Source organism: Malaclemys terrapin, chromosome 11, assembly GCF_027887155.1.
Source record: "Malaclemys terrapin pileata isolate rMalTer1 chromosome 11, rMalTer1.hap1, whole genome shotgun sequence".
NCBI classification, from domain to species: domain Eukaryota; kingdom Metazoa; phylum Chordata; order Testudines; family Emydidae; genus Malaclemys; species Malaclemys terrapin.
Genome location: NC_071515.1, coordinates 17,577,229 through 17,599,858, shown reverse-complemented (window position 1 = coordinate 17,599,858; position 22,630 = coordinate 17,577,229). Strand labels below are relative to the sequence as shown.

Genomic DNA, 22,630 nt, shown 5'->3' with positions numbered 1-22,630 from the left:
ATGATTAAGTGCTCCGCTGAATCAGGCCTTAAATGAATGATGGTGGGCATGAAAATGTAGCATGAGTTTTATAGTGTTGTTGTAATTTACTGTTTCTTGTAAATTATACGCGGCATGCTGCGGGGCTGAGGTGACTGCTATATGCAGACATAATTACATTTATTATAACTCATTTGAAATAGAATTTTCTCAGTCAGAGCAGGGATAGCGTGCTGTTACTAATCCAGAATGGCACACTTCTTTCTTTGCATAATGACTGCCTGGCTATTGAGCATTTGGGCCAGATCCTCAACTGGTATAGATTAGCATGGCTCTATTGAAACCAGTGAAACCATCTATGGATCTGGTTAAGAACATCAGAACGGCCATACTGGGTCAGACCAAAGGTCCATCTAGCCCAGCATCCTGGCTTCCAACAGTGGCCAATGCCAGGTGCTTCAGAGGGAATGAACAGAACAGGTAATCATCAAGTGATCCATCCCCTGTCGCCCATTCCCAGCTTCTGGTAAACAGAGGCTAGGGACACCAAGCAATCTTAAATCAGACTCCATGGCTTGGTGCCTCTTTTAATTCAAATTTACTTAAAATATTCTAGCAAACATGACACCGAAAAAGGAATGTGGAGTTTGTCAATGATGTATTTAAAACACCATCTTTTAGTGTAAATCCACCATCCGCTGTAAAGAGCCAACTTTGGCATTCACAGCACCCCAGTCAAGGAGCCTTCTGTACTCCCCGGGTTTTAGCAAGTATTGTTAGCACCCTCTGAAGTTCGGCAGCTCATACAAGATCCAAGAGCCACCCAAAACATTGAGGGAGTGGATCTCAGGATAATGGCTGCAATCCTGAACTGAGGGACAATCATCTGTGAGCTCCAACATTTGGCCTTGAAGGTCATCTCTTTCGAAGAGCTCGCTCTTGTGGGAGCCAGTGTTCTGAGATGGCAAAGGGACCACAGAGAAGGAAATACTGAAATACCTCTAACTTTCGAAAGCCAGACAGATCTTCTACTGATTAACTCTGGCTGTTATTAAAGAAACATACACAGAGAGATACTCTTTTTTCATATCTGTTTGCTGAGAGGAAAGGTGGCATTGTGGTTAAAGTACTAGACTGGGATGGGGAAGATGTGGGTTCAGCTCTCACCACTATCACGGTCTTCCTATGACCTTGGGCAAGACACTTGCATTCTGTGCCACACTTCCGCAAATGTAAAATTAGGATGATATGACCTTTCTCCCACCCTGTCAGTCTTCTCTGTTTCCATGGTGAGCTCTTCAGGGAAGTATTGTCTCTTACTATGTTTGTATAGCACCTAGCATAGGCGCCGACTCCGTGGGTGCTCTGGGGCTGGAGCACCCATGGCAAAAAAATAGTGGGTGCTCAGCACCCACTGGCAGCCTCACGGATCAGCTCCTCCCCTTACCCCCCAGCCCTTTCTCCTGCCGGTGGGCCCCACCAATCAGGTCCTACCCCTCCCTCCGAGAGCTCCCACCTGCCACAATCAGCTGTTCAATGGTGTGCAGGAGGTGTTGGGAGGGGGAGGAGGCACTGAGTGGAGTCATCCACTTTCAGAAGTCAGGATAGTCTCCCCTTTTTAAGAAAGTACTGTTGTCCCAAGTAATTGGGGCACTCATATAAGTCGTCCCGCTGCCTTTTTCTACCTGGCTGAAATTGCATTGTTTCAAGTAGGATTGCAGATCCGGGTGATCAATGGTAACAATGGCCCTGGAAGCTCCTGTCTTGGTAGAAGACAATCTGCAATGTAAATATTGATAAGACCTCACCCAAATGCACGTATTAGATCACGATATTGGCATATCTGGTCTTGCAGGTCTGCTGCTCTGCTCACCTTTCCCATTTTCACTAGCTCGTAGAGGTGACAGCTCGGAGCCAGGACCAAATACAGAGATGTCTTTTATCCACAGCAGACCTAATGCTGCAACTGCAAGAATAACACAAAAGGGGCATTTTCTGATGAGTACGGGGATTTCATGCTTTCTCTTTATCATGAGGAATGGCATTTACTGTACGTAGCATATTGCATTCATCATCTTTGCTACATTTGTGTTATTCTTGGTGCCCTGAGTGCTAATGAACTGTTCATTATATAACCTTGAAGACAATGGCGGCAGAGTGGAAACTGATGTGTGCCAATCAACACCAGCTGAGGATCTGGCCAGTATGTTAAGCAGAGACTTATCGTCTGTAGATAAAAGTGTCCTCAATTGTATTTGCCAGTGAGATCGAACAGCACACTTGGCCCATGTGTGCATTCTATCCCATCTACCCGCCACTGTTGAATTAACTAAAATTCATTTGCAAAATTTAACACCATTAATTTAGGCTTGAATAGGAACTGGGAGTGGCTGGCTCACTACAAAAGCAGTTTTGCCTCTCCTGGAATTGAGAGACTTCCATGGAGTTACACTTATTTGCACCACATCTAAATTTGGCCCACAATCAATCACTACGGCTCTTTCGTGAAAATGAACTGTTTCTTACTCCTTTTGTTATAAAGAGATGACAAAATATTAACTCAATTACTATAGGAAAATGCCTGATGCCCTTAAGGCATGCAAAAGAAGCAACATCGATGTGTATCATAATACATGCTGCAATGCTACCCTACATACTGGAACATATCCTGACTCCACAAGACAGTAACAGAAAGGAATTTCTGTCCGTGTATCATGTACCATAGCTCAGCTATGGGAAGGGAAGGGAAGGAGAAAGGAATAGCAGAGATCAAAATACATATTCAAGTAGACTTTGCACTGACTTCACATTGGAGGGTTACATGTTTCCCTGCACCGTCTGAAAAGTTCACCATTTATTGGGCTGATTGTGCTATCAACATAGCTACTTCAAATATTTGAGCAATTGAACCAACTGGGTCTTATCTGACATTTTGCTTTGATTTCAAATTACGGGTTACTTGCTAATACTGAAGCTCAGCAGTTTTAGTCCTGGCAAACTCTCTTCTTTTGAATGTTCTTACAAATAGCTCTGCTTCAGTTTTGAATTCAGAGCATAAACTGATCACCAGCTGGAGCCAGGAAGACACTTTCTTCCCTAGAAGAACACAATCAGTACATCATGGGGAAATACATCACTTCCCGTAGTGGTCCCTGTGGAATACAGGACTGGATGAGCCATTTGGCTTGTTCTCTTATGACAATGTCTATTCCCAAAATCTAAAACCTTTAAAACAAACCACTGCACACCTAACCGGGGGGTGCAAATCGATGCATGTAGACTTTAATATTTCCAAGAGGCAATGCTTAAAAGCAAAGAAACTGGCACACTCAGAAATGAGAGCACAAAATTGAGCTTGTATGTGCAGCTGGAGAAACCTGTTCAGGCATGTAAGGGTATCCACCTTGTCACCTAACTTGGCGTACAAACTTAATTGGATGTCTTGGTGATTTATTTAAAAGCGTTCTTTGCAATGATTTAGTCTCCAGTTCCAATGGAGCAAATGGCTATTTTTGGCACAGGAGCATGAAGGATTTGGAGGGAAGCGCACCCAGACTCCTTTACTCAGCAGGGTGTTAGCCAGACGGGGCAAGCTTTGAATGTTGTGGATAGAGAGAAAGAGATACTGGAGGGCACGCTGAGGAAAGAGAAGAAAGGGCTGTCATCCCATTGCTTTCCCAGACCTTTCTACCTCCTTTTCCTTCTCTGCCTGCTCCCCTTCATAGCAGGATTTGTGTTTCCTCTATTGGTTGCAGCTGTGGGCACCTCCCTCCATGATTGGCAGCTCTGGCAGCTGTGTGGGGTTGTGATCAAGCTGCTTGCTTGTAGACAGGAGAGGGTCTCCTTCCCCCCTGTGTCTGTGCTCAGTATGGGGTTTTGTAGACCCCACTGCACTCTTGTTACCACATTGTTGATGTCACTAGGCATAGCTACCAGGTAACTCGGGAGAGTGGAAGGCCAAAAGAGCCGATGAAGCTCTTCTACTCTGGGCTTACCTGAACCACAAAACTCCATCTTGTGAACTCTCACCTACTTCTGTGCTAACTGCTGACATGCTGAAGCAGAAATGTCAGGGTCAGCTTTTCTCTAGCATACAGCTGCTGTTTTGCTCAGACTGCTGTAAACAGGCCTTGCAAGACCAAAAGATAAGCAGACGAATGGGAACTTTTCTAATTGTAACTGCTCGAGGTGGGAGGGGTAAGAGGGAGGAACAGAACAAAGGCTTCCACAGAAACAGCTTGGAATATAAAAGGTAAAAGTTGTTTGTATGTGTTGCACTTGATTTGAGACATGCCGGTCTCCTAGTGCCATTTCAGAGCTCTGAAATAAATTTGGCTTGCTTTCTCCCCTCGGTGTCTTTATTGGTGCCAAGCACACCGGGCAACGAACCCTGTTTGCCATCTCGGGGCCCAGTTCTGGGCAGGCAACACCAGTATCTGGTAAGAGCTCCCAATCTTCAATGGGTTTATATTCACAACACACCGGTGAGGTAGGGAAATGCTATTATACCCATTTTAAAGACAGCCTCTCTCTGCCTCAGGTCTCTAAATGACTGGCAAAAGGTCATACAGGAAGTCTGGGGTGAAGGAGGAAACTGAACCCTGGTCTACCTAGTCTAAGACTGACACCCTAACCACTAGACCATCTTTCCTCTCAGCAGTTATTGAATCAACACTGAGCCTGTTTTCTAGAGGCCCATAGTTATGCCCCATGAGAATTCCTGTTCACAAAGTAGTCACCTCCTGGGATACTAGAAAAAAGGGAGCCCTAAGGGTCTGAGTAAGAATCAAGCACCCCTGTGTTCCAGTCCCAGCTCCAACATAGTCTTGGGTAAGTCACTTAAGCACATTTTTTCTGGTGCTGTAGCCAAATCTCCTTTATAGGGATGGGGTAAGAGCTAAAACCTGAAATTCTGGAGCACGCTTACGCTCAGATTTTTGTGGGGTGTTATTTCACCTTGAGACATTGGAATGCTACACACTTCTCTAAGTTCTGCCAAGTGGCTAAGAAGGCCGGTGTTTTTCAGTGTATCAAACCCTGTGTCCCTACTGTCAGTCACTGTAGGATCAGCCAATTTGTGATGAGCTCTAATTGGGATATACAGACTGCTTCCTAAGCTTCTCTTTCCCCCATATCCTTTTAAAGGAAGTGGCTAATATTGTGACTCATAGAATCATAAGACTGGAAGGGACCCCGAGAGGTCATTTAGTCTAGTCCCCTGCACTCATGGCAGGACTAAGAGTATTATCTAGACTCCAGGATTTTAGCCTTTGGCCACACCTTTGCTTACAAATCTCAACGAGAGTTAGATAATCTTGGAAGATCTGACATCCTGTCCTCTTTTGTAACTAGGACTCTGCCCCAGAGCATTTGGACCATTGTGTTCTTCCCTTAGACACTCAGCATTCATTCTTTGGGGTTTATTTGGTTTATGGCTTTCTGATGACACACCCCTTTATTCCTGTGTAGGAGTTTGGCCAACGGCTATAGAGATCATGATTAGTGAAAGAAGGCCGAAGTGTTTTGGCCATGTGTAGATGTCAAAAAACTGTATTCCTAAACAAGCCTTTGACTGGATGGCACTTAGTGGAAGGCAGAAAACAGGAGGACAATAGACAATGTATATGAAAACCATTGAGAAAAATGTTACTGTCCTGAAAAGAGACTATAATAGAGCAAGATATGTGGCATTAGACAGAGGGAGGTGGAAAAGCTGGGTTGCATGATGTGTCATGAGGCAGGAGAGCAAGTAATATAAATAATTAGGGGTTATTTTGTACTAAGTATCTCAACCCCTTTGGACGGCTTGGGCTTGTTTTCGTTTTCATGCTGAAAAGGTTGCCAGGTTAACTGTTGCTCTTCTTTGGAAGAGTGTGACAAGTAGCACCCTTGCAGGGCTTTCTTCTGCTCTCACCATACTTATACAACAACATAACTCCCCTGCCTCCAGTAGACTTACTCCTGACTTAGTGGTAGGACTGAGAACAGAAGGGGGCAATCAACACTGCAGTATATATTGCTTAAGAGAGTGCACTCAAATAATGGCTGGGTGTTGGGGTGTCTACCCCACTCCAGACCTGAGTAAGTATAATGGGACAATTAATGCTGAAGCAGGCTGCACCTGGAGCAGAATTAGGGCAGATAAGGTCTGATGGAAGATGAAGGCCAGCTGGGCAGGGAGAGGCTGAGCTGGTATAAAACCAGGAAGTGGAGCACAAGGAGGGGGCTACAGGAAGGAAGTCTGTAGTTACTCCCTAGAGAGGAAGCACATTGGTAAGAGAGAAGGAGGTGCTCTAGGGAGACAGTAAGTCCTGGGATCCTGCTTTGGACTGTAGGACTTGAACTTGAGAGAGGACGAAGTAGCCACAGGGAGCAGAGGAGGCTCTAATGGTAACCCAGGGATGGGCCAGAACACAGTGAAAGGAAGGTAGGAAGCAGCCTAGGAGAGCAGCAATAGAGTCGGGGATAACAAAGACCATGGTTGCTAGTTATAGGCTGGCTGGTCTGGAACCCCGAGTAGCAGGCAGGCACAGGTTCTCCTACCAGCCACTGGGAAGTGGCACAGGATTGCAGGAGACACCAACTGGACAGCTGGTCTGGAGTAGGGTGACCAGGTGTCCTGTTTTTAAAGGGACATTCCTGTATTTAAGTCTTCCTGCAGGTGTCCTGACTTTTTCTTAAAACGTACAAATTGTTTCATATTTTCTGTCTTTCCCCAATCAATACTGGTGGGTCCTGCTGCTGGCCAGATCCCTGCTCAGCAGCTGACCACTCACGAGCAGTGAGTGGAGGGGCGAATCCAGTGGCCGATGATGAGGGTGGGTGTGTGAGGTTGGTGGCAGGGCAAAGTTGCAGCGCACGGGGCCAGCCACTCCCCCTGCTGGTCCATCAGCGCAGCTCCTGTTGCGTGCCGGCTCTCGGCCAGCAGGATCTCGCCCCCTGTCCTGTTTCCAGCCAGCACTGGTTGCGCACTGTGGTGGCTGGTGAGTGCAGGCGGGCACCAGGCGGCGGAGGGTTACATGTCTCCTCTGCTGCCCACCCGTTGACCCTTTACATGCTCCCCCTCTTGCTCTCCTCTCCCTGCTTGGCGCCTTTACCTGCCTCCCCCAGCCCTGCTGCTCCTCCCCATTGGGGCGCATCCTGCTCCAGCGCTGTGCAGAGAACCAGCCCGGTCGGAGCACTCAGCTCACCAACAGCTTGGCTGGCAGGCTGCTTTCTTCACCCACTGCCTCTGGCTGGGCCAGCGCCCCGGGAAAGCCCAAGACCCTCTGGCCTGAGGTGCTGGCCAGGAGGCGCCAAGCCCTGTGTGTGCTAACGCCCCGCACAGCGCTGGCAGGGGGTAGCCTCTCCGCCCCTCAGCTAAACTCTGGAGTGGCGGGGGGAAGTGATCTCCAGCCTGTTCGTGCCCTGACTCTGCAGACTCTCTCTTCACCTGCCATCCTGCCCCCAGGGATTGTGGGGCTGCTCTGTCCAGTAGGTACCCTGCCCTGCTGAGCCCCCTCTCTGGCTGGGTTCACTGAAACCCCTGCAGTAAGGTTCATGGGCCCTGGTGCACAATGCATCTGTGGGGCTTAACCCCTTCCTGCCTGCGCTGTAGCCAGGGGACAAGAGGTGGGTGGGTTACGCCAGTGGCCAGCAGTAGCCTGGAAGTGTTAGCTGCCTTTTGACACTGTGCAGGCAGGAAGGGAGAGGAGCTGCTTTCAGAAACAGAGGGGCGGGCGTGGAAAAGATGAGCTCTGCAAAGACTTGGGCCAGATCAACCCTTCCCCAGCACCTCCTGCCCTGTGGCTTGAAGCAGCTCCCATCCCTTCCTTCCTGCACAGTGCTGAAAGGCTGCTGCTGGCCACATTCGTGTGAACCCTGACAGAAACTGGTGGTGGTGGGGGGGAGGGAATGTGCCTGTGTGCCCCCCTCCACCTGTTGCCTCAGGAAGATGTGGTGCCAGGTACCAGGAGAGGAGGGTCCGTCCTGGGAGCACAGCCAGGCATGGAGGGTGGAGAGCACCGGACAGGTAGGGTCAGGTCAGTTGGTCACCCACCCCGTTGAGAGAGGGGTGTGTGTGTGTGTGTCTGTCACCTCTCCCTGTTGTGTAGGAGTGTGTGTGTGTCACCTCTACCTGTGTGAACCTTAAAGATAAGAAGGTAAATAAAAAGACTCCAGCTACGCAGTATTTCTTTTTAACATGGGGTTCAGTCAACGTGATGTTAATTTGAACGTTGGTACTACATAGTGCTGATTGATTGCTGTTGAACTCGCTTGAATACGAGTAATTTTACCAGGTGTCCCATCTTCAGCATAGGGAAATATGGTCACCCTAGTCTGGAGGGACATTGGTGCCCTGGAAGGAGGCGGGGGACTATAGTGACATTGCCAAAGGGCCAAGTCGTGAAGAGAGAGAGCAGGCTCACAGCGTGAGTACTGCCCCAGGTGGGAGCTGATCCCAGATGTAGTCACAAAGAGGTGCCCCCGCTGCTGAGTGAACCCCATGACAGGCTGTTTCGCACAGGCTCCAATCAAGCACAGCACTTAAGCACATGCGTAACTTTCTCTATGGGACTATCCATGAGCTTCAGTTAAGCACGCGCTTAAGTGCTTTGCTGGATTAGAGTCTCACGCTGTCCCGCAGAGGCCATTTGCTTCCAGAATGCCAACAGGTTTTGGGCAGTCTGTCTAGAGATTTCTATTGAATTCATCTCCCATACGACTGTACAACATACTGCCAACGGGCCATTGGAGAGGATACTGTCTAGCACTTATTACTGGAGCCCTGGCCCCTTCTACAATGCTGGGCTTCTCTCACTGACAAAAGAGCTTGTGTCTTTGATCTACGTGCAGACACTCAGCTCGGCCTCACCTTTGGCGTCTCCATAAGGGGACTGTGCTGTAGCCTTGGAGGGCAGGCTAGAACTGAATGTCTCATTGCCTTTGCTCTTTCCTTTGTATTTAATCTTGTCCCTTGCACACCTTGATAATCATATATACAGATTAGTCTTTCCAGAACGGTGACCCTTCATCACTGCCCATGAAGAGCCAAGGATCAGAACGCATCTTGCTGTATATAACAGTCTCTTTGGATCCAAAGTACATCTGCTGCTGGTATGGCTGGCGAGCGCTTTCTGTGGCTCCCCCTCCACCACCCTGGTGAATGCTCTGTATGGCTCCCCACCAAAAGAGACAGGAACAGCAGCATGGGGCCCTCCCCTCCCCCAGGAATGGGAGCAAAGGCCCTCCACCCTCAGGGACAACAGGGGGTTCTTTGTCCCTCCCACCCTGAGATACAGGGGTAGAGGTAGTGGAGCTCCAAAAACTCTCACCAAGGCTCCAGGGCATCTGCTTGGTTGGAAGGGCTGGGCCTGCAGCATTTCTATTCCTGCCTCCCACAGTCCTCCACTGGGCTGGTGTTGGTGGTTCCTGCAGTTGACCTCACATTGCATTGTTCAAAAGCTATTGTTTCAGGCTGGCTGCAGATTTAGGCAGATGTCTCTGCATTGGTTCCACCTGAGTCATACTTTCAAGTTTTGCTTTACACCCCTCTGGGCCAGAAACCTCCGCTTTTGTTACAAACAGGAGGTTCCAGCGTAATCAGATAATTAGGCCCGAGGCTCAGACCCTGGCTGGGGGGAGAGCTGTGACTGGCACTGTCCCTCAGCTGGGAGGGGGCTGTGGCTGATTCCTGCCATCAGCTGGGTGCCCAGCTCTGCCTGCTCCATGCCTGGTGGCTGAGGGGACTCTGGCTGCTGCTCCCTGGTGGTACTTCCAGGGCCCTCTGGCCAGGGAGTGAAGGCTGGAGCTCAGCCCAGGGCCCCTCTCGCCCAAGCTCCAAATTTCTGGTAAGGGGGGAGGGAGGCTGGCTGGAGGATTATGATCTAGACTGTAGCTGTATGATTACAGTCCTCCTGTCTGCCTCTCTATGATCCAAGTCCTGCATGTTTCACTCTATGGTTCAGCTCCTACTACATGTTCTGCACTGCATTCTGGATAAGGGCAGCACAGCCATGGAGGTGCCCCTGTACTCCCTTGTGTGGCTGCCTAGGCCGGAGCCCTGTGTTTGGCGCTGGGCTCTTTGAGTTGGAAGTAGCTATGCAATGCTGGGGGAGGGCAGGGAAAGATGAGGGACAACTTTTGGTTCAGAAGATGATACCGTAGCCCAAGAACACAGGACAAGCCTCGACATTCCCCTTAGTACACTTACAACAGCACGCTGAGAGCACAATGGTTGTTAAAGCATTTTATTCATTGAGACCCTTCCAGGCGAAAGGTGTCTTGATTCAGTAGAGATCAGTGGCACGTCTCAAGGAGCCGACCTTGCCACTCATAGCGCCCCACTCGCTGAATCTCCGGTACTGCCCTGGCCTCAGCAGGTATTGGCGGCCTCTGTAATTTGGCAATTCGTAAAGGATCCAGTGCCCGTCCAGCACAGAACAAGAGAGCATCTCGGGGGAGCGTAGCTGGTCCATGACTTGTGGAGAGTCCTCAGTTAACTCTACCATGTTGCCTCTGTGATTCTCCTTCTCATAGATCTTTATCCTGTAGGTGCCCCTGTGCTGTGACAGAAAATGAGACAGGGTAATAGTGACTGCAGCAGGCTGGCTGCCTGTGATCCTGGGCCCTTAAAGCTGCCTCTGCTCCCCACAGGAGGGGAATCCGCATATCCACCCATTTGACTCAGACCCACACGAACCGTGACTCCCACCCTTAGTGCAGGGAGCATGTCTGGGGTGGGGAGGAGGGAGCCCATCCAGGTGCAAGAGTGGGCGGGGCTGGAATGTACAATGCTGGCCAATCCTCAGTGAGCAAAGTGGTCTCCTAGGCTATTCCAAGTTCTGCTGGGGGCTGTTTCAGGCTTCAGCGGCCCCAGAATCAAGGTAACTGAGAAGTGACTTTGTTTTAAAGTGTTACAGAAAATATTGGGGCCCAATTCTCCCCTCACACTGGTGTAACTCTGTGGGCATAAGTGAGTTACTCCTTATTTTACACCAGTGTGAGGGGAGTGGGCCCAGTGTATCTCCAAATCCCCAGAAGTTACGGAAACATTTTCCCTTCTTAACTGGAAGTATGTTGTCATTTACTGTCCATAGACTTAACCAAAGGAGAGCTGCATCCAGGTCCGGAACAGGCAGTGGAAGGTTTTCTATCCTATCCCTTGAATGTCCCCCTCAGCTATCCTGGAGGGACGACCATTAGTAGGAAGAAAACAGTTCTCGTTTTCAGTCCTCGGCAGCTAAGCTGAAAATGATCAAATCAGAACCTTATGACAGTGGCTTGGGCAATGTTACCATTTCTGTAAGAAAAAAAAAAAAAAAAGCAAAAGCAAAAGCAAACTCACAGGTGGGATCATCCGGCAGGACTTAATGGAGGTGCTGAAACCCTCAGACTGCATGTCGGGATAATCCCCCCGTTTCAGAAAGAACTGCTGTCCTTGGAAGTTGGGACGTTCATAGAGCATGAAGCAGCCACTTTCCACGCGGACGGAGTTACAGCGGCTGAGCTGACTTTGAAAATCCGGCCGGTCGCTGCTGCACTCAACGGAGCGGCCCTGGAAGTTTCTGTCCTCGAAAAGGATGATCTAGTGCAAGAAACAAACGGCAGAGTTTTCAGTAACATCCTATACAGTGTGACTGCGTCCTGGCATTCCAATTTCCCTCCGTTCAGCACACTAAGCCTGAAGTGTCTGGGCCTTACATTTTACTCACAGTGATGATAAACTGATATACTCCTGTGACTTCAGTGGGATTGATCTTCATTTACACAAGTGTAAGCGAAAGCAGAATTGAGCTCTGAGAGATTAATATACAGGGACTAGTAGAGGCAGTAGGACCCCTAGCTCTGCATTCTTGATTCTCCTCTCCTATTCGTATCGGCCAGGAGTAACTCCTTTGAAATCAACAGACTAACTCTGATGTAAATGGGAGGAGAATCAGGTCCCTGGCTTCAGACTGACACCAAACAATCCAGTCCAGACAGGTTTCTCTTACCTTTCCCATCGTAGCTGGATTCAGGCTGCAAGCCTTAGTACTCCAGCCGGGTAACTGCCTTTTTATACCTCACAACCAGTTTGAAGTGTGCACATGTTAACAAAAGTCTTTTCTCTGTTCATAGAGCCAACTCATGACTCTGGGGTCTCATTCAGTCTTTGTACTAGTGTCCATAGGTTTTGTGTAATGGGGAACAGGTTATATTCCAGTTGTTACCAGTGACCAGTTCCGGGCCCTGGATCTGTTAGCACAGCCATTTTTACATTGAAGACAATGTAGTTCAGGAAGAGAGAGAAACTTCTGGCCGAGTGACAGAGGGGACTGAATGTCGATGCCATCACGATCCTTTTTTATAGAGTCTCTGCAGTTGCATTGTTATTAGTGAATGCAGAAGTGGTACAATAAAGATGGGAAAGGGTTCAAACAACAAAATAGAAAGTAGGGAGATAAAAACAGAAATTTGTATGTCAAAAATAATGTCAAAAGGGCTTAGGTAGACATCATGCCGGTTTTAGCCATTCGGTAGCTTTGGGGTCAGCAGTATGGAGTCTGGAATGGCCTCCTGAGAGACCAGCATGAGATGAGCAGATGTTCAGTAGGTGTGCAGCGCCTATCCCCACCTGCAGCCACACGGAGTGGTTCAGAGTCCCCAGGTCTAGTCATTTGCTGCACTCCTCACCACCCCACATCTAAAATGGTAGAGCTTGTACCACGGATAGTGTGGCAGCCCGAAGCCTGGCAGTCTCCCATCAGGCTAAGTCCTATGTTCTGTAACCTAGACCATACTGATCTTCCACTGATGTGCCAGCGGCGAGGCACCTCCCATGTATTTTTGACAGTTGTGGTTATCTCCTGGGTTGTGTCAAGGAGGTTCTTCACTGAAATGTTAGTGTTCCCTGATAGGAGCTGGGATAGTAGAGAGGTCTGGCAGCTGCCCGGTGTTTGTTGGTCTCATAGTCCCCGTTATTCTCGTCATTTGATTCAATTGCACATCAGCTAGCTTTGTCTGGGGAGAGTTAAGTCACACAGGAGCACAGTATTCTCCAACTGAATAGCAGAGAGTTAGTGCCAAGCCATGCAGTGTTTGTGCGTTAGCTCCTCAACTTGAGCGTCCAAGCTTATCTAACAGATCATTTCTGCTGTTAATTTCCTGAGCTCTCTTGGTGATGTTATCCTTATAGGTAAGTGTGTGAGCTAGAGTTCCTTGTAGGTATACTGGCTTTACATCACGTGCCAATCATTCTTCATTCAAGAAGATGTTGAGTTCTCATGAAGCATTGGTTTGATTGATGTGAAAGCATGACAACACAGTTTTTCACATGCTGGGCTTCAGTCTCCACTTCCTGCAGTCACCACTGATGGCTGCCATATCTTGTTCTGGATGTCCTCAATCTTTCTGAAACCTCTGTCTCTTGAGGCTAGGTGGATGTCATCTGCATACTTGAATGGTCTTGAGATATCTGGAGACAGATTGTTTGGAAATATGTTTGGGCAAGAACAGGGCTCCTGAGGGAACCTGTTCTTCTGGCTCCTCCATGTGCTCAGTTTATTCCCTAGCACTGCTTGGAACTGTCTGTTTTGAAGCATCATTTCTGTAGCCATAACAATGCATCAAAGTAACATCTTTGACATCTTGACCAGCAAGCCAGTGTGCCATCAAGTCAGGAAACACAGACCTTGTCTTTTTGTTTTCTTTTGGTAGAAAACCATTTTCTATATAGGTGGTAAGAGAAAGAACTTGGTCATAAGTTCTCCTGCTAGGTTTGAAACCTGGCTTGTCAACACTTAGAGCCTGCTCTAATGTGAGCATGAGCCTTTGTAGAATTAGTCACTCCAGAAGTTTGGAAGCATGGCTGAAAGTGATATCAGACAGCTGGAGGGAATGGTTCTTTCCTTGTTTTGGTGTAGTTAGCATCCGAGCTTTCTGCCATAGCTGTCCTCTTGGATGAGACTGGATATGAAAATTGACAGCCATTTTATGCTCTGCTTATCAAATTTTAACAGCATTTCTGGTGGAAATCTTGTTATGGCCACATGCTTTTCCTGCTTTCATGTAGCTCAGTGCTCTCTCCACTTCCTCAGTGGAGAAGGGCTGGAAAAAGTCTTCCTCACTCTGAGTGGGCCAGGCTGAATCAGTGCCATCCACTCTTTACTGATTCCTCAAAGGACTCATCCCTATCAGCTTTTGCCATGGTAACTGAATGGGTGGTGATGCTGTTCGGGATGCTGACCGATGGTTGGTGGGTTGTTACATTATTTGTGCTGTATAAAAGTTGGCTTCATTTCCCATTGTATATGTTAACATCCAGCATCTCAAAGATTCTGTTTGACCTGTTCAGTTTGGTTTTGTGAGACATTGGGGTAACATGTTATTCCCTGGGAAATTGGAATATAAAATAGTACTCTAGATACAGAAATCATTTTACAGCTGTTGTGGTCAATGTTCCCTCTAATTATTTCCATCCAGGTGCGAAATAAATTTTCTCATTTGCACCGAGGTATGTGCCTATGTGCGCCACCAGTAGAAACAAAAAACCTAGATATAATATATATTTTTAAAAAGTTATCATAGGGATAGTTACTCCGGCCAGGACAGGTTAGACATTTTAGAACTCACTACTCAAAGAATTAAATTTAAGTGTAAGAGAAATAAAAATGATGAAATGCATAGACAAGTCAAAACACTAAAATAACACTTTGAAAGAATAAAATTACGGAGAATATATGTGCATTGCAGGAAGTACCAAGAAGTAACAGCAACAACAACAATAATACAAGGATGTGTTGGGAGGTGAGTGAGAAAGAGAGAGAGTGTGTGTTTGTGTGTGTGTGTGTGTGTGTGTGACTGACTCTCTGTGTGTGCTGGCTGCTGGGGAAAGCCATGCGCTGTCTCTTTAAGACACTCACTGAAAGCTCTCCTGCTCTGTCCTGTGCCCTGTTTCCCCTCCCCTGCTCTGCAGAGATGGGGTACAGGGGGCAGGGGAGAGAGAGAGACTGTCTGACTGCTGGGGAAATCTCAGAAATAGTGCACTGTCTCTTTAAGAGGCACTCAGCTGACAGCCATTCACCATTCAGACAGCAGCAGCTCCCAGTCCTCCTGAGCCAGGCTGTCTCCTCTGCCCTGCTCTGTGGAGATGGGGTACAGGGGTGGGGGGAGGGGGACACCCTGACATCAGCACCCTCTTCCTTTCCCCACTTCCCGCTCTGCACAGCCAGCAGGAGGATCCCAGGAGCAGCTGCAGGACGGCGCAATGTGAGGGGAGGGGCACCTGAACACATGCTGCCGGCTGTACATGCTCTGCTATCAACTGGGCGGCACTTACATCTCCTGCGTGGCCGCCCAAGAGCGCAGCTTATAGGGAACACAGACTGTGGTATAATGGTGGCTCATGGGTCCAGTAGAATGTTAGACTGAATTTATGGACTTAAAATCAAGCCCATATGGACTGGACTTGTGCTGCTGTAATGTTTGACCTTAGAGGTTTGTTCTGGTACAACTAGATTGATGGAGTTGGACTGGTGCAAATTTTCCTTGTCTAGCTAAGCCCTTAATGTCAAGTTCTTTATTGGTTTGAAGTTGGTAACCAGTTAATGCCAATTTCTTATATAGAGCTTTTCACCAATAGATCTCAAAGGGCTTCCCTCTCTTTAATGTATTTATCCTCATAATACACTTGTGAGGGAGGTGTTAGAATTTTCTCCCAGACCTCTTTCCACTTGGCTTCCCAAGTTCAACTCCAGACTTTGTCACTCAGGTATCTTTATTTGGCATATAGCAACACTATGTTTTGTTGATTAGACTCAAACACGGAGTGGCGGTGGATATAGGGTATGTCACATACGTATCCAAAGTTACACAGAAACTCGCTCCCTTTATATACACTTACACATTTTATTGTGTAAGCAGGGTCTGAATGAATGCTTCCTTGACAGCTATCTGGAAGGGGTAGAGACTTGGGTGTGTTTATGTAAATACAGTTTGCTCCTGCTCTGCTTACATATTCAGCAAAAAGTGATCAACTTTGGCTGGTGTTGGGTACAAATCACCTTAGTACTAAATGCAGGGGTAGTGAAATATGGTTACTAATGTTGTAATTATTGTAGGAATACAGGAGGTGGACTGCTTAACCTGTCCCGAATGACTGGGCTTAATCTGTCCCCCTCAGTTGAAAGAACCTCGTTAAGTCAGGGGCTTGAATGTCAGACCCATGTTAAAGTAAGAGGGGTGGGGACAGGTATCCCTGGTTAGGAGGCTACATACCCTCATGGGTCCTTCCTAGACTGGTTTAACCTGTTCCTTCTGACTATTCAAAGAATAGAGCTGAATATGCTTCATTAGGAGCCTCTTTGTTATGTTAAATGCCTAATCAGAGCGGAAATCACTTGAGATGGGGAAGAGTTTCTGCCTAGCCTCCAAAGAGCTAAAAATACTGAGACTGATGTGCAGAGGTCACAGCAGAGAGGCAGATGGCAGCAGAAGGTGACTGACAGTCAGCTGGTGAATGAGTGGGGTGGAGAGGCGCAATAAGCAGTCAGCTGGGTGGCTGGTGGAAAGATGCGGTGAGTGGGTGGCCGGCATGAGCAGACACCTGGCTGGCAGAGAGGGGTGGCGAACAAGTCCCCAAGCAGCAGAGCAAGTTAAGAACCTCTTCACCCCACACAGGGTGGGAGGTGAACTCTGGGTCTGCACTGACCAAGGACAGCAACTGTGAGTGAGGTGCAGAGAAGTATCGGGCACATGAAAGAGACTTTTGGATTGCTGGACTTAAGACCTTGAGGGGAAAAGGACACTGCCCAACCTACTTGGGGGTGGGTCTTTTACTCATGGTTTATGTTTATGAACCCTGTTTGCGGTGTTCTCCCAAATTAACGCCGAGTTACTTCCCTCCTTTAATTAAAAGTTTATTTTCTACACTCAGACATTGTGCTTGTGAGTGGGGAAGTATTGCCTCAGAGGCACCCAGTGGTGATGTGTAAATTTCCCAGGTTGCTGGGTGGTGGCTCAAGCCGATTCTGTGTCCTATCAATGGAAAGGAATCCCTAGATATTGAATCTGGCCCTGGTTGCTGCTGGCTCCACCTGGCAGAAGGGTTACAATTGCATTTACTGCATCATTGAATATGGGGGGAGGGATAGCTCAGTGGATTGAGCATTGGCCTGCTAAACCCAGGGTTGTGAGTTCAGTCCTTGAGGGGGCCACTTAGGGATCTGGGGCAAAATCAGTACTTGGTCCTGCTAATGAAGGCAGGGGGCTGGACTCAATGACCTTTCAGGGTCCCTTCCAGTTCCATGAGATAGGTATATCTCCATATATTATTATATATTGGGACTGGCTTGGTTACCTTGTAGGAACCAAACCCCATACAGCATGCTCTGTTCATGTACTGTCCCGGTTCAACCTACTCTTCACCTCATCTATATGTTCCTGACTTATTTTGTCCATAGTAAATGGTTCCCTGGGTGTACTCCCTCTTATCTTAGCTAATCAGACACTTTGTCTCTTAGCTCACTGACCCATTTACTTAGCACAAAACATTCCATTTTTAGCCTGCTGATCGATTTATCTCCCGAATCCTGTCTTCCAAGAAATGAGCCTCCCCCAATGTTCACTTCCTCTGGAACAGCCCACCAGGGTTTTTCTACTACCTGTGTAAGGCTGACCCCAATTTCCTGTTGCTCAGCTCTCAGTTGGACAATGGGAACCAATTGCTCTATTTTCCTTTGTACTAAATCAGTGGTGTTAATGGACAAGGGGGGTACAGGTGCATTTGATCACCAGTGACTCCCGTTCAGTGTTGTCTGTCACGTTTTTGTTCATCAGCACACTTGGCTATAGGGCCTGGGTCCCAATCTGAATCAGAGAGGTGAGGTTCAAACAAAATCCATCCATGCTCCCCTGGCATTGTGAGGTACCCTCCAAAAAGTTGTAGGACTCCAGAACACATGCTATGTCCCTGAGCCGTACCACCCCCTTCACTCTCTGCAATGAGTAGTCAGGCCTAGACGCCCTCTATTACAGTGAGGTTCAATCCTGCCGAACACTCCCGGAACCATCTGTGCTTGATTCATTTACAGCAGACTATTTATTCCCTCCCCTCCTTGTGCTGCCATCTTCACTCTGGAATAATGCTGGATATAGGTCCCATTCTCTGTTGTACCACTACTGCTAATAAATACCAATTATTTAGCATTCCTTGTCCATCTAGGAATAGCAACCAGAATTGGCACGATTGAATGACTAATTTCATGTGGTGCCCAAGGTTGAGGGCCTTCTAGCCATGCAATGGTAAATTTTCGTCCCCAATATTATTAATGCCTTTTTCCACGATTGTCCAGATAAATGTACTGTTAAATAACCTTGACCATTCCCCCTGCTTTATTTTTTTTTATTAAATACATAACAAGTTTAGTTTTATATGTTGCATGCACATGCCTGAGAGATGTTATTGTTTAATGAATTAAGTATATTATTGTATGTTAGACTTTGTGTCCTATCACTGATGCTTAATGCCTCCTGCTGCAGATTTAAAGTACTAATTTTTTCCCTCTTTTTTTTAATGGCTGCACTAAATTTATGAGTTAGCAAGTTCATTTTAAGGGTTAATGCCTTAGCGTCTGCAGAATTTTATAGGGGGACCCAACTCTTTTGCCAGCCAGTATAGTTGCCACTGTCTTTCCTTTGGAATTATGGTTTTTGTGTCCTTGAAATATGCCTCTCACTGGATCCTATTATCATCAAATGTGTGCCCTGATAATTTATTACTAAACCTATTTTTACATGGGACTGGATGGGTAACAGGCAGTCTGTATCATGTCAAATTTAATATGAGTGGGAGGTGTATTGATTCTGTATTTCTTACCACTGTTTTACGAGCAAGGTATATACAAATACTATTGTCTGGCCCAAAGTGGTCATGGGACATAGAGGAGGAACATAATTTTCAAAGGAATATATGCTAAAGGTACTCTGTAGTAGTTCCGGGGTGGGGCTCGTCCCTTCCTGGGGCGCCTGGAAGCCAGGCCGCCCCGCTACAAAGCGAATAGCAGTTAGGGCCCCGACCTTTGGGTAGGGGCTAAGTAGGCAATTGATAGTCCAGAGCTCAACCTTTGTGCAGGGACTGAGCACACAAGTAACAGTTCAGGACTCAGGCCCTTGTGCAGGGACTGAGCACACAATTAACAGTTCTGGCCCTGGGTCAGGGCGGGGCAGCACACCAATAGTCAGTCAGCGGCCCAGGCCTTGTAGCAGGGGCTGGGTCAGTTTGGGTTAGCCCAGGCCCTAGGTCAGGGCAGGGCAGCCAACGGATAGTCTGTCAGGGGCCCAGGCCCCTTGGACAAGGAGGAGGAGAGACTGCCACCCGGCGCGGGATGGCAGGGGGGAACACAGGCCCACCCACTCCACTGTGTTCCAGCCCGGGGCCCTATGCAGCAGTCCGCCTGCCGCGCGGTCAGTGGGGATCCTGACCGCAACACACTGACATGGGTTCGGGGTCTGCTATCCCCGGGCCACTTCCCATCTCCTCCTCCATGGGTACCTGCTCCTCCTGAGTTCCGTCTGCTGGGTCGCAGATCATGGGCTCCTCCGGGCCCCGAGCACCAGGTAGGTCTGTCGCTCCCTCTGGGCCCTCGGCGGGGGGAAGCTCAGGCCGCTCCTCGAGGTACCGGGCTCTCGGCAGGCTCGGCCAGTCCTCCTCAGGATACCGGGCTCTCGGCAGGCTCGGCCAGTCCTCCTCGGGATACCGGGCTCTCGGCAGGCTCAGGTCCGCGGGAGCTCGGGCACCAGCGTCTGTCCTCTCCCGCTGCCGGCTAGCTACTGAGCACTCTGGCCTGGCCTTTATACTTCCTGTCCCGCCCCTTGACTTCCGGGGGGCGGGGACAGGCCGCGGTGGCTCCGCCCACTCTGGCGGCTGTTCTGGCTCATCGCTTCCTGGGGCGCCTGGAAGCCAGGCCGCCCCACTACATACTCACTTCAGGCTAGAATGAAGGGTGTTGCCTATCATTTATTTGCCACTAAAACAGCTGGGTTTTATTTACTAATGTGCCCGCTAAATGTTTTAGGCCTAGTGAAGTTCAATTCTTTGCCTTAGAAAACTCCCCAGACTTATTTATATGCCACAACATCCTACCGTTCTGGGATTTTTTTGTTTTTGTTTTTGTTTTTTAGTATTTTTGGGGACATATTATGAACTCATAGATTTTAAACAATACAACCCCATCCCTTGTTGTCCACATCTATCATTTGAACACACCCCTTGTAGTTCTTCAGCTTTAACAGCCACTGCCTTAATGGCCAAACAGGGCAATTGGTTTAGACTGGTAGGCTGATTCTGTTTTGCCCCTAATTGTGGGGTGCAGAATATTTTCCCATTTGTTTTTATTGTACAGCTGGCGTCTGGCATGTTCTGAATGGTTGTGGGAGTGTGGAATTACTGTTTCTGAACCTCTGGACCAACTCCAAACCATTCACATCAGGACATGCGGTGTCGTAACCCTCCACCACTGCATGGTTGCAAATTAACAAGACAAAAAGAAGAAACCGTTTTGTGCCTTTTTAAATTTTTGAGGTTTATGAGCGTTGAGCTGACTTTTGTGAACCCAGCTCTTCCTTTTACTTTCCAGGACTATGAAGAATACAGAGGGGTCAGGTCAATCCTACCTGAAGCATGTACCACTTTGCCTTTGGGAAAGGCTTGCAGGGAGCCTGATCCTGGATGATGACTTTAGATCACTCATGATGCTCAGTCAGGTCTCCTTTGGCATTGAACCATGCCTTGCCTTTTAATATGTCCACTTCCTTTCTTACACCACGCTCCTCTGTATCTGCATCTGCAAGTCCTGTACCAGGCTTCTGACAGGACCACTATAGCCAGATGGGCTGGAACTGCAGGGCTGCCCAAAGGATTAAGGGGGCCTGGCGCAAAGCGGGGGAGCGGACATAAAAAAAGGCACCACCCGCTGTGGTGCTTGTACTCACCGGGCGGCGCTCCAAGTCTGCGGCAGCGGCGGGTCCTTCACTCGCGCTGTGTCTTCGGCAGCACTGAAGGACCCGCTGCCGAAATGCCGCCGAAGACTCGGACCGCCGCTGGGTGAGTAGCCAGGGAAGAGATTCTCATTAGTCTTCCCATCAGGCCTCGTTGGGGGAAAAGGCTGTGAATTTGCATCCCTAGCTCCGTTATACATTAGTACCAGCGGTAACGCTTCATCCCAATTGCTGCCTGTTGCAGCGTCTTTTTTAAGCTTGGATTTGATGATGGTCCTATTTACTCTCACAACCTGTCCTGCTGCTGGCTGATGGGGAAAGGGAACCTTTTGATCTACGTCCAGCCAGGAGCACACTTCTTTGACAACGGACCCCATAAAACGATTCCCATTGTCTGAGTCAATAACCTTATTGCCCCTGCAGTACACATTGCCCCCCAATTATTTCGCTCTCGTTAGGGCAGTCACATATTTAGTGTGGAAGGCCTCCTACTCCTAATGTGAGAAAGCATTGACAAAAACTAGCTCATACTTATTACCCCTTGGTGTTAAGGGCAGCTCCCCAGTATAGTTGATTTGAACTCGTTTCCATGGACCTCTCTATGGTCGTCTCAGAAAATCTTTTTTTACGTTCTTTGTTAGCTGGATTGTCTAGCACAGATTAGACCAGCATCAAGGTGTTCCTTCCTGTCTCTTTGCCATTGGGACCAACACCATGTTTTTGCCAGTCTGTCTTTGGCCTCTGCCTCTTTGGAGTGACCAAACACAGTGGACCTGTGCAACCATAAGAGCAGATCTTTCTGCATATTTTGTGGTGCCACCCATACTGAACCTTTATTTAATTTAAACATGGGTGTTCTTGCTGTATGACTAAGTTTTGACCTTGTACGTTCATGTTTTGGCTGCAGGCTTTCTCCCATAGTGGTCTTAACTTGACATCCTGTTTTTGAATGCTTTGTACCGGCCTTAGCCCTGCAGCGCTGCCAACCGGAGTTGCCTGAGGTAAGCGCCGCCCGGCCGGAGCCTGCACCCCCACGCTTGAGCCCCCTCCCGGAGCCCGCACCCCCTCCTGCTCCCCAACACCCTGCTGGTGAAAGTGAGTGAGGGTGGGAGAGACCAGGGAATGGAGTGAGTGGGGGTGAGGCCTCGGAGAACGGGTGGGGCAGGGGACAAGGCCTTGGAGAAGGGGTGGGGCAGGGGCAGGGCTAGGGCGTTCTGTTTTGTGCTGTGAGAAAGTTGGCAACCCTAAGTGGCCAGTTAAGCCTCTTTTATGTATATATAATGTAACATAGTGGCGAATGCCATGTGTATACTGAACGTCTCGTTGCCTTTGCTCTTTTCATAAGAACGTACGTAAGAACGGCCCTTCTGGGTCAGACCAAAGGTCCATCTAGCCCAGTATCCTGTCTTCCGATAGCGGCCAGTGCCAGTGCCTCTGTATTTAATCGTGTCCCAGTATACACCTTGATAAACGTACTTACAGATTAGTCTTTCTACAATGGTGACACTTCACCACTGCCCATGAAAAGAGTCAAGGACCACGACTCATCTTACTGGATGTTACAGTCTCTTTGGATCCAAAGTGCCTCTGCTGCTGGTAAGGCTGGCGAGCTGTCTCCATGGCCCCCCTCCATTAGCCCGGCAAACACTCTGTAAGAGTCCCCACCAAAAAAGACAGGAACAGAAACCTGGGGCCC

The 22,630-nt window shown here is 48.4% G+C and overlaps 1 protein-coding gene and 1 pseudogene across 2 annotated transcripts; both read right to left on the bottom strand.

Annotated features, from left to right (window-relative positions):
- Nucleotides 1-656: 656 nt before the first annotated feature.
- Nucleotides 657-1,861, bottom strand: LOC128845049 (gamma-crystallin D-like; annotated as a pseudogene).
- An 8,386-nt stretch (nt 1,862-10,247) lies between these two features.
- LOC128845047 (gamma-crystallin B-like) lies at nt 10,248-19,588 on the bottom strand. Of its 2 annotated transcripts, none has more exons than XM_054043246.1 (3): nt 19,490-19,588; nt 11,306-11,545; nt 10,248-10,523 (listed from the first exon to the last, which is right to left on the bottom strand). In XM_054043246.1, exons 1-3 carry the CDS (start codon nt 19,526-19,528, stop codon nt 10,248-10,250), a joined length of 555 nt encoding a protein of 184 aa, XP_053899221.1. In that variant the 5' UTR covers nt 19,529-19,588. The 2 variants fall into 2 exon arrangements, with proteins under 2 accessions (XP_053899221.1, XP_053899222.1); XM_054043247.1 differs by lacking the exon at nt 19,490-19,588 and adding an exon at nt 11,955-11,981.
- Nucleotides 19,589-22,630: the final 3,042 nt, after the last annotated feature.

Bases quoted from the DNA above. Each gene is read 5' to 3' on its own strand.
- LOC128845047 (XM_054043246.1), bottom strand. From the start codon at position 19,528: ATGATCTGCGACCCAGCAGACGGAACTCAGGAGGAGCAG. The intron at 11,546-19,489 runs GTACCCATGGAG...TTCTTGCACTAG, and splicing joins ACGGAACTCAGGAGGAGCAG to ATCATCCTTTTCGAGGACAG. The intron at 10,524-11,305 runs GTGAGTTTGCTT...TTTCTGTCACAG, and splicing joins CCTGCCGGATGATCCCACCT to CACAGGGGCACCTACAGGAT.